Source organism: Odontomachus brunneus, unplaced genomic scaffold, assembly GCF_010583005.1.
Source record: "Odontomachus brunneus isolate Ranch 3 - 2012 unplaced genomic scaffold, Obru_v1 Obru_scaffold_215, whole genome shotgun sequence".
Taxonomy (NCBI): domain Eukaryota; kingdom Metazoa; phylum Arthropoda; class Insecta; order Hymenoptera; family Formicidae; genus Odontomachus; species Odontomachus brunneus.
Window position 1 is genome coordinate 134,079 of NW_022639665.1, and position 12,270 is coordinate 146,348.

The 12,270-nt window shown below is 43.3% G+C and overlaps 1 protein-coding gene across 38 annotated transcripts in view; it reads right to left on the reverse strand.

Annotated features, from left to right (window-relative positions):
* LOC116852327 (microtubule-actin cross-linking factor 1) overlaps positions 1 to 12,270 on the reverse strand; it is a 111,161-nt gene that overhangs the window by 60,190 nt on the left and 38,701 nt on the right. For 31 of the 38 annotated variants that reach the window (XM_032832568.1, XM_032832571.1, XM_032832569.1 and 28 more), the window contains 3 exons: positions 10,889 to 10,948; positions 9,826 to 9,915; positions 8,743 to 8,913 (listed from right to left, as the gene is read on the reverse strand). In XM_032832568.1, coding sequence (XP_032688459.1) covers positions 8,743 to 8,913; positions 9,826 to 9,915; positions 10,889 to 10,948 — 321 coding nt within the window. The remainder of the gene's footprint in view (positions 1 to 8,742; positions 8,914 to 9,825; positions 9,916 to 10,888; positions 10,949 to 12,270) is intronic. The other 7 variants (XM_032832573.1, XM_032832572.1, XM_032832582.1 and 4 more) reach the window with 1 other exon arrangement.

Genomic DNA, 12,270 nt, shown 5'->3' on the forward strand with positions numbered 1-12,270 from the left:
CCCACTTGTGCGGCTTTTTATTCTTCTGCTTCTACTTCTGCAGAGTGTACCTCGCGTCTATTGATCCAAGATATGTGACATAAATTGCGGGTAGTAATAAAGCGTAGTGAAGTTATATCGTGAAAGGCGCGTAAGACCTACTAAGCTTTCCACACTGAATCTTTAGTTATTACATAGAAAACTACAAAAAACACATGTTTCACTAAGTACATTAGAGAATCTAAATTACGACACAAAATTTTAATACATGTAATGGTCGTTAAAAATACATATTCCTAATTTTTTTCAATATTAAATCTTTCTCTTTTAATACTTATCTTTTTCATACTTTTGTGAATAATGAGATCAGTTTGCTCATCCTTGTACAAAATTCGTAAGCTTTCCGAAAAAGATTCATGATTTGCCATTCGACAAAAAGATTACGGATAATTGAAAACAACCGCGATAAGGAGAGTAAGAATTTTCAGATGCCCGAACGCGCACGTCGATTCCGTCCGACATGACGCACAATCGAGCTTTCATGGCAAATTCATACGCGTGCCAACACTTGGAGAAACGAGGCTGATAGCCGCTGACGAGTTCTCGACAAGAAAAAAAAGTTGAAGGGGTAACGAGAAACGACGACGTTAAAAAAAGAGGGATGAAAGACGATGAAATGATGTTATCGCGATTAAAGTTGCAAATTACAGAGTTCGCAAAGCAGGATATCCCACAGATGAATCCCAGAATGTAACTTAGTGTTCTAGTAATTTCTTTACAATAATTAATCCTTATATCTGTGTATCGAGAAACTAAAAATTATGCAAGTATTATCAATGAAGTTTGAATTAACAACGAAGCTTTCCACGGCTTTGCACACACGTACATATACTACAAATTCGAGTGATTATTTTTACGCAAATTGTACAAACGTGTAGTTTGGCTGAAATTCTTTTCAAACCGTTCTTTCTTACCGTTTGAAGTCACGTCATTTGACACGTTTGAAACGTATAAATTACAATTTAAACGTATTCATTTAAAACGATGAAAAGCATTTGAAAAGAGCCAAAATAACACAAACACGCACTCGAGTTTGCAGTGTAATAATGTCAAAGTTTTTCGTAATGTGGTTCTAAGGCGTTTCAGAAATTCTTAAATTGCAGTGAATATTGTAATTACAGTGGGACTTGCGGCGCCAAGGCAATGCTAACTGCACTTGCAAAGATCACAGGGCGGATATGAAGTCATCGCACTCGAGGCTACTTGATTCGTTCCGTCGTGGCTTCCGCCGTCGTGGGTACGCTAATTCGTTGCCTTTGGTGCGAAGACTGAATACAATCCGGCCGCTGTAACGTGCGCGGTATTTCGCGCGCCCGAACTTGCGACTGTTGCCTCTTTCATACGATGGTAATAATAAGGAAAGCGACAGCGGGCGGATACAATGAGCGGTTTTCCCCGACAATAATGCCACTAGAAAGGTCTTATAAATAAGTAAACGAGGCATTTAAATTTAAAGAAAGCTATTGTACACACGGAATGTGTAGCACATCGACACGGGTGCAATTGTATATCTCTTTGCGCGCTTCTTTATTTTAATTTATATACGGCTGCCTCATTCGAATCGTGTTAAACACGCTTCTTTTATAATCCAGCTGACAATGCTCTTTGTGTAACGCGAGACAGGAATACAAATAAGCGTATAAGTAATTTCTGTAAGCGCAGGGCCTGATCATCCGATGGTCTCTATCGTGTTGTATTAAAGTTATTTAAAAGTATTCCTACACTATACGGAAAAGAACAGTATAGTTGGCCCAAACACACTGAGAGAAAGGAATGGCTAATCTAACTAAATTATAACTATTTATAATTGTTTCTGGTCTCGACTATATTTTTTTATTGTAACATGCATATAAGGTCATTTGTCAACATTGTAGTAGAATTTAGTTTAAAAAATTAATTTCTTTAACATAACTTATAGCATAATTATTTCTCCATATGATTATAATTACAAATGCCAAACATTTTTTCTCAGTGCATAAATCTGATCAACAGTAAAATACGAAATAGCTAATTATGTGATCGCTGCAACCTCAGAGCAATTGTTGAGTTATTAGTGTCGCAGAGCAGTAACGATATCTGGTTGCTGCAACCAGAGTATCCATGACAAATATGTTATCCCAACCGATTTTTGATTGCCACAAATCAGATAGCGCGATTGATATAGTTGATGTATCAAAAGTAACTGAGTCATTTCAACCGTGCTCATCACTATCACACAAAAATAACTAGGGTGATACAACTCACAACTGAATATTTCTGGTTATGTGCACCGCACATCTTTTTCTCTGTATACGTATTATTACGTGTCTCTCTTATATCGATAATCAAAATGGCAGGACGAAAACCGCCGAAGGGGGAATATAATAGCTCTGAAATTATACAGAATAAACGTGCACGGAGATTTATCTTTGACGTCCCACAGCTTAGAAATATAATGGCGCCACGACGTTAAGATAAGCGGCGTGTAATTGAAAGTCACGTCAATTGGGGCGTGGGCGAGAGAGAGATCGCTTTTTGGTGGTCAGAAAGTCCGAATACCGTTACGACATTCTCACAGTACAATTGGCAGTGTGCGTGCGTACATAAGCGCGCACCTACGTGCGTGCTTCTCAAAAAAGGCCCGATTCCCGACGACGACGAGAAGCCTTTCCCTTCGGCGTCGCGCGAAGAGAGTGAAACGCGTGCGTCGAGAAACCCGTACTTACGGGCTCCGAATGATTTCGCGCAGGTGAATGATGTCATTCGTAATAGCGTCATCGAGATGCCCGGCACGTACGAAGACGATATTCGACGAGCTCACCGAAATGAGCATGGAGTCCTCTCCCGGGTATGCGACAACCGGACTCCACATATCCTCGCGATTCAAGGAGATAAACACTCGAACGCTTTACATGAAATACGCGTTATCCGCCTCAACAATTCGATGTAAGCTATTTAAGAAGAAGAAGTTATTATTCAGAAGAAAAGGACGCGGAGCGATGTGTGTCTATTAATAAAAAGTGACAAAGACCCGGAGAATGTCCAAGATTGACACTGTATGAGAAATATTTAGTGAGGTAAAATGCACGAGAAGAGGTTCTCGGAACAAGGACGCAGGAAAGGAGGTAGAGTTTGCGTTTAATGAGACAAAATTACGCCTGTCGGAAGAGACGGATTCAGCGGATTCCCTGAGGCGACGGCAATTTGTGCGATCGATTGTCGAAGGTCTTCGACAATCGATGCAAAACGTACCTACTACCCTGCGGAGCTCGGTATTGCGTCTCGGTGTTCTCCAAGTGCGGTCATTTTATCGCCGTTTCCACCTACGCGATTTCGCCGCGGGCACGAAAACGTCGCGCGCTCCCCCGCAGCCGACCGCTAAGTCACGTAAACAACGTGACTTTATTAACATTGAGCGCGACTATAAATCTGGCGATCGCGAAAAGTTGTGCGTAGAATACCGCGAAATTACCTCGCCTCTTTCGAACGACGTTAGATCAGCCGAGTTTCTCTCTCTCTTCCATCCAAGGTCTTTCTTTCGTCAAGTTTTGCAACATCGAGCTCCATCGAGCAACAACGAGCCAATTACAAGGGACAACGATCATATACCATGATATTGCCGCGCGAATCATGTCGCTGCGCAGATCGCGGGATCACATGGCGTAAACTAACATGCGAAAATTAACGATGGCGAACTGCTAATCACGGCGTGAATTCTATCTTGAGATTGGCCGCCGATAAGAATGCTCCGGGGACATTGGCACGTGGCCAAGGGAAACCGCGTGGCGAGAGAGAGAGAGAGAGAGAGAGAGAGAGAGAGAGAGAGAGAGAGAAACGTCAATTAAGAGGCGCTGCGAGCGATGCCAGTCACGTCGCGACGTTTCGTGTCTATTTTAATACAAATTAATCTAAGAAATTGCATATCTTTATAAGGACATCTCCGGCGGCCTTGGATTACAGCTTGTAATTTGCTCATTAGATAGCAAAAATCTACGTCTGCACTGCAAATCCAAGTGTGTTATTTTGAAACGCACAGGTATGTAACATGGCTGAGACTTTTTCTACACGTTTCTTGCGGTTTTCACGTCATTTAACACGTGTAAGAGATGTGTAAATTATAATTTAATACTTTTCCAACATGTCCAACGACGTGACACAAAACGATAAAAAACGTAAAAAGAGATTCAGCCAAAATAATATACCTGGATTCGCACTGTACTTGCAGTCTACTGCGCGAGTTTAATTAGGACTGATATCACACGTTCGAAGTGGGAATCGAGCGGAAGATCGAGATCTTATTTGTACGCTACAAATCTGCTTCTTCTCTTAGGTGCATCATGTTAACATTGTCAAAATAATATAAACTCAATGTAATACAAACGTACAACTCGAGCGTTATAAGAGAAATAGAATACAAAAAAAGATTACAAGGAGGAGTTAAAAGACGTAACTTTGAAGTTACAGCGACCGCGCGTGTAATAATTCCTCTCGACTAACTACCTACACGAGCCATCTGTGTTCAAACGACCGCCGTCTCTCGGCAAGTATGGTCGGTAAAGCAGAGAACGACGCAATTACGCAATTTTATTGAGTAACCACTTTCCCACAAACGTCATCTAAGCTGTATGTAATCGCGGAGGGTATTTTTTTTGCTTTTTAAGGAGATGTAAAGTAGTCGACTTACCTTTCGTCGCCATCTCTGCGGCGCGAAAGAAAACAAAAAATTCACTATTAGATGGGTGACTACTTATAGCGCTAACATTAAGTATAAATCTACATTTGACGGCTCAATCGGCTGTGTCATCCCTACCTCCCTAGCGTCGTAAGCAACATTTAAAGCATCATCTTTATTGTAATAGCATATTATTCCACACATTATTATAATATGTGAAATATGGATACATGTTCCCGTGTGTGCGTGGGAATTGACGCACTGCAAAATTTGTTGTTAAATTTAACATTGAAAGAAATAAAAGAAAGAATAAATATGTTTCTGGGAAATCCAAGAAAGTCATAATAAAAAAAAAACAAAGAAACACAGGTACAAAGGGTCAATTTCCGAGAATGTTATACAAAGACGTGGCAATCTTTCGGGACGCACCTCGCGTTGCCGCGTTCACGTCAGAGCATTTCACGTTACTACTCCGGAGGTGAAAGAATCGTGAGGTTTTAACCGCAAAAAGCCTCCTTCTACTTTTCCTCCTTCTCCTCCTCCTCCTCCTCCTCCTCCTCCTCTCTTAAGCACCACTGTCTATGGGATCGCGAACACTAGCCGCCTTTATACGCTCGCGTAACTCGGTTCGCGCCTTTGCCCGGCTTTTTGCGGCTCCTTAAAAAGAAACGCGCGTGATCTCTCGCGCCGACGTACATAAATTGCGTGTGCCCGATGTCTCGCCGCCGTTTATCGCGCGCGCACGCCACGCGGTAGCGGACACGGTAGTAGCACAGATCGCCATCAAAAGAAATATTCATGAGCGAACTGCGGGACAAGCGCCGCGTGTGTCGGGACCTCATGATCTTGAGATTCGCCGATACCGTATGCGCGCGAAGGAGACACGGACAATCGACGTCAATCGTATCGCGTCTTTATCCGCTACGTGCGCGCGAAGTCCATCGACGGCGGGAGCGGAGAAACCGATTGCGGGCGATCGAGAGATCCGTAACGAATGACTGAGACTTTCGCGTGTAAAACAGTGAAAACAGTTTCTAACGAAGTCCTAATGAAATCTTAATCAAATCGCGTGTCGATTGTGTATCTTTCCCCGAACGTGGGCTCGTAAAAAGGGAAAAATTTCATCGGCGCGTTCAATGAAAACTTTCACTTCTCACGCGTAAAATTGTTTGTTAAATTTTGTATTTTATAAGGGAAAGAATAAAAGTTTCTCTCGAAAATTCAAGAGACCTACGATAAAAAAAATAAAGAAACAAATGCAACCACTGTTTCAATATCATTAAATTGATCGGTAAAACTTTTCACATGAGTGAACATTTTTTGTTAAATTTTATATTTGATAAGAATAGACATTTCTAAAAAATCCAAGAAATCACGATAAAAAAATAATAAAAATAAATAAAAGATAATAAAGAAATATAGATATAATTTCAATTTTACTGTTTCAATTGCACTGAATTCGTCAATGAAACTTTTCACGAATTCAGTCGAGACACCATGATCGATAATCCGGCTGGTTAAAATTGCATAATTCGAGGTACATGATAAAACAGAAAAAACATATAACTATAGATTTCACACACCGACTTGTCAAGTCGCAGACTTGTAATTGATTGGCGACTCGACACACCCCAATAATTCGATACTCTATTGAACTGCAAACGCTGTCAATTGTGAGATAAATATATAGAATCGAACATTATGCTTATGTGCTCGCGCGACTAGACAAAATAGCTTCTGGCCTTCTGGACCGAGCACTCTGTGCGACTCGGCCGAGCGTGACTCTCTCGATCGACCGGTCAACCGACCGGCCGGTCGGTCGGTCGGTCGGTCGGTCGGTCGGTCGTTCGGTCGGTCCTGCACGAGGCGGCGAACGCGGCCGTCCTCGCTTTCGCTTTTCTTTGGCAATGCACGTGGTTCCATGCACGTAGTACATTCGTTACCGGCACCTACCACAACGTCGCTCACATCGAGATGCGGGCGCTAAAAATAGCGCGGAGAACATAACGCACTGGCCGCGAGAGATGTGACCTATCGTGGTATGCGCGACATGCTTGATTAGCATGCATACGTCGAGTCGAGTCGAGTTCAGAGTCGCGTCATGTCGCGTGGTGTCGTGTCGCTTAAACGTCGCCCAGCCATCGGGTTACCCAACCGACAATACGCCCATCGCCGATGGAATTTGACGGTTGGGCGTCTCAAGAGCTCGAGGGGCCGATGAAGTGAGAGGTCGAGCGAGAAATAATCGCGCGGAACAACTCGACATCTAGGGGAAAACGCCCAGCCAATACCCCGCCTGTTTTCGGCGCGTGAATTTTATTATATGTTAAAGTGTATGGGAATTTAAAATAAAGATACATATAATCGATAAATATGACTAATCCATATTATCAAAGAGAACGAATAAGTATAACGAATTGTATAAGAATTATCCTCTTGACAGTTAAGAAGAAATGAGGAACTTAATAAGAGGAACAGAAAGAGAGAGATATGCATCGAAGCGTGTAAGTTAGATAGCTTAGTTGGAAGTCATCCGCACAGCGGAAGATCACGGGTTCGATTTCCGGCTACCTACCACGCCCGATATATTTTCTCTTATTTTTCCCACACCTTACAAGTTGAACAAATATTTATTTGATTATCACTGTCAGATTAACGATTAATCCAAGTGTCTTGCTCGGACACAAATAATCCTGGCTATTACTCGGAAGATTAATAAACAATTGATAAATTTTCATGTACCTTAATATTTAATAAGATCCGCGCAAGAATGCCGAAAAGTGGCGAGTGCTATAACAAGTGCTATTAAATTACTGGATATTTTCCCCTACATTAACGGAACTACTCTCTCGCGTGACAAACATCACGGGCCGCTGCAAACGGGAAATAGACGGAGTTCATCGACACTCTGACCGTCAACCTGTCAACTTTTATGACACCTGGACCACTGGTTGCCGAGGAGATACGAAGCGCAGCGGACCGAGCGACGTTTCGCGCCGTACATGTGTAAACGCGAAGGATTTGCTCCGCTAGAGCGGCGCGCGTCTCCGCGCGACGACACAAATTCGGCCGAAGGAAATGGCCACACGATTGCGGCACACACGACACGTCGCTCTGACTCGAGATGACTGGAGAACAAAAAGAAATTCCGCGGGAATTATGACGTAACGCCGCCGCAATTAATCCCAAGAGTTGTTCGCGCTTCCGCCTGTGCAGCTCGAAATAGGATACGCGTTCACTCACTCGCGCAGCGATGCATCGCGCGTCGCAGCGATTCTAGTTATTTCATCTTGTTCTAATAGTGTTAGGTTCCAGGCAATTATATCGAGCAATAAAAAGTATAATGCGCGACTTTCAACATGTTGTAATCCGCTCATGTCGCGAAACGCGTATGCAGAATAGCAACACCGCGTCGGTGAAAACGTGAAAGAGAAGGCCAGCTCTTGTCGCCGCTCTTCTAAGTATCCCGCACCGCGGAAAGTGACCGAACAGCAATTTCCAGCAGGACGAAAGTATTACCGCCGCGCCCAGCAGAACCAACGTATTCCGTTAGTCCAACGGTACGCGCACGAGTACACAAATGCAAAATACTTTCGACATGACGTATGCCATGGTCGCGCGGCGACGCTTCACCGAATTATGGCAAAGTTAACGAGTTGAAGAGAGACGGACATACGACACGCGGAGGTTCTGACGACTTTGGACACGAAAAAGAAACGATATTCGAGAAGATCTTTCGGAAAGCAGTCGCACCGTGCGACTCTCGGAAGTTCCCGCATACCGAATGAGCGTAAAACGCAGCCTGTGTAGCTTACGAGTACGCGACGCGCATAAATTTACGATGCCGCGGCACTCGCGCGCTCTACGGCAGCACAACATGCGGCATAAGTACCTGAGGTTGCCGTTGTTGTTTCGAGACGCATGGTCGATTCGAAAGGCGAACCACGCTCGCGTGAGTTCATCGTTACCGCGGCCGTTAGCTCGCGGGCTCTCGCACGCTCGGCTATCAGCACGGTTTTATCGCGTCCTCTCAAGATTACCGCGAGGCTTACCTGGAAGTGCAGGATGATCGTCCATATCAGGCCGAGGGTGAGTTTCGGATTACCGTCCACGATGTCCTCCGCCCGGATGTTGACCAGCTTGATCTTCTTGTAGCGTAAAAAGTCGAGGGCCATCTGCACGTTTTGCAGCATGTGGAAACGCATTCGACCCCTCTCCCGCGGCTGGAAGGTACAAGCAATTCGCCGATCAATTACACTTGATTCGGGACAATTATCGCTACTTGATCCAATTGTCGCGTTTGATCCAACTTCGATGTTTGAGTTCGTCGCGGTTACTTCTCCGATACGCACTCCTTAAATTTCTTGGTGTGAAATTTCATTCAGATCGAGTGAATGTTTCACTCAAGCGCAGAGTGGGTTCTAACTCGATATCAGCGCATGTTTCAATCGATTAGAGTGGATATATTCTTATAATAATGGAGTATGTCAGATTCATTCTTCAAATTCAAGTGAAAATAATCGCTCGAATTCAAGTGACCTGGTGGTCACTCTACTTTTCGACTGAAAAATTTCGCTCCAAGAAATCTAAAAAGTAATATGACAAAGTAATAGAACACATTTTGCTTGAGGAAAACCGAATTTCTAGCTCTTATGAATCAAATTCGGTCTTTAAGAATTAGAAAATCTATTTCTTTCGAAACAATGCATTTAGTTGCATTTCATATTATCATATTAATTTAACCAAACTTTTTCTCTCCATGCTTTCTAAATTTCTAGATGTGAAATTTCACTAAAAATGAGCGAATGTCTCACTTAGAGTGGATTCTGGCTCGATATGAGTGCATATTTCAGTCGATTAATGAATAGATATCTGTGACGGTGAAATACATCAGATTCACTTTTTAATTTTGCGTGAGACTAATTACTCGATTTAGAGTGGAGGATTTATCCTATATGAGTGAAAAATCACTCAAATTCAAATGAGTTAGTAGTCACTCTATTTTTCAAATGAAACTTCACTCCAAGGAATTTCAAGAATAAATCACTCGAGTTCGCGAATCCTATTTTGAACAACGAAGATCAAATTTAAAGAGAAAGAGCGCTACGAGAGTTTCGCGAAAGGCAAATACTCACAAGGTGCTCGCCTGAGAGCACTTCCAACAAGGAGATGAGATTGTGGCCGTCGCGCAGATCCTCGAACAAATCCCCAACATGTCGGCTCGCCTGCAACAAATTCCGCGCGGGGCAAGTTAATTGGCGCTTTTCACATTCGAGTAGAGCTCGTCCGGTTAAGAGTCCAAGAATAAAAGGATAAATATCAAAACTGACGCAGGAAAGAAACGCAGCAGAGCTAAATGGCACGATGAGGATTGTACGTACAAGGGGGTATAGTCCATCGGCGATGTAACTCGCGAGCGATTATCGCCAACAGAAAATGGAAAACCACAGGAATGTTGAGAGTTGCGTATGCATAATGCAAATAACGAAAGCAGCGTGAGTCGAGAGCGTGTATGAGCATCGTCGACAGCAAGTCATGTAATAGCGGCGCGTAATGTAATAACAGAAATACACGACTCGCGCATAATATTCGAAATTTTGCAATTTCAATGTGATGTACGCGTATTAGACAGTGATGATTTTCTAGTGAGCCCGATCTCGTATGTACGGTTTGCATATAGCACGTGGTGAAACACCACGATTAGAGTCAAAGGTCAAAAACAGTGTCCAAAGTTACTTGTTCGTGCGTGCTGTCCCATTGTTACCGTCTAAAACCTCGCTCCGAGCTATCCACGCGCAAGAAAACAAACGCATGCAAATCTAAAGGAAACTTAAAAATACGCATTAAGCTTGACGCGTGTTCGCTACCATATCGGTCGGCCAATGGTCAACACCAACATGCAAAGTGAATACGTCATTTCGTGCGAGTGTTAGTCAGACAGTGACACGTTAATAACATGAGAGAACACTCGCGTCGCGCAAACAGCGAAGGTTCTATCCCCGTGGGATATATCGGGTGACAAGCGCGCGCGCACGCGAAATATGCCCCGTCGTGCGTATCTCGCACGTTTTACATAATTCTTTAATTCGCAACGCCGTCGGGATTCGTGAAAAGATGAAATTTACACTGCAAACAACGATAAATTGTACGTGCTGTCAAATAATGCCGTCGATAATGACTGAGAACCATAAGACTTACGGTGGGGGAACAGCATGGTTGGTTGTTCACAAGGACGCACACGTGTAGGCACGTGTAAGTCTGAAAAAGATAGCGTTTGAGCACCATCACCGTGAGGGTTAGTAGAGGAAGAGTGTTCGCGGCGAGCAGGGGCGAGTGACGATGATTATTTCACATTTTTGGAAAGATAAAAAGGGAGCTCAGTAAAATCACTTACGAACAAGACACGTTAAACGGAATATATCGCATTTTCTACTTGTCGATATAGATAGAGATATAAAAGATCATTAAGCATATACTTCATAAAAATTATTCGTACAAGTATTCTGCGTATAAAACGAACGAATTCCTGTATTTCAGTGTAGAGACGTTCGATAAACGTTCACGCAAATTTTTTGAAGTGAGATTAATATAACAATTTTATTAGTTCTCACATATGGACTCGCTCCTGCGTGCGTGTGAACGTACATCACATACGCACGTGTTGCACACACATTCATGCGTGCGTGCGTACGTGGCGTGTCGTGCAGCCAGGTGAATAAATGTCAAACGATTGACAGACTAGCACACGTGATCCGCCTACCATCCGCGTTTCGTAATCGTGACTAATTGCGAGTCGCGTTTATAAGTTTCAAAAGACGATTTCGACGCGTTCTGTTTTACGACGATATTGCGACATTCGTTTCTTTGCGCGGTGTGTGAATAGGACTAATAATACCCTCGATTATCAGAAAGCAACGTTCGCAACGTGTCACGAAGACTTCGCATATAGGCACGAATGTCGCGAGCGTCGGGCCATACGCCAAAAGAAAGTGATAATTGAGCTTTGAAATTTGAATGAATAGGGAAAAAATTCCGAGTTGTGCGAAAGATACAGAAAATTTGAAAGTCATACTTTTCAGCTACGTTAAACCCGATGTAGTAAGTTCTCCTAAAAGTAGTCGACAAATATCTCCCGTCCATGTGTTAAAAACTATCCTGCCGGCAATAATCTATAACAGCTATGTCGCTGCAATCTGCATATTATTCCTATTAATAACAAACTATGCCAAGCGCAGCTCGCCAACTGTTCGCCAACTGTTGGCGAACTGTGCTCGCTCAGAAATAACAAACAACCGGACTCGGTGTAGTTTTCAGGTTCCAAGACGGAAATATTTCCGGAGTTAGGGACCGCGTGAACTTTCATCTTAGGAGCCAATAAAGTGCGCTGCTGAAATTAGTCAGGCATACCGCGAGCACCCTTCTCTACGAGTCTACTTTCGCTCACGAGTAAAAGACCTTCTGAGACGCGATTATCTTCCAATACTGAAATTAACTTTCGCAGAGCGACGATAACTCTCGATTGTCTCGCCACACTGACTAGTCACTTCGAGCGGAAAGAAAAAGAAAACTTTGAGATCTCT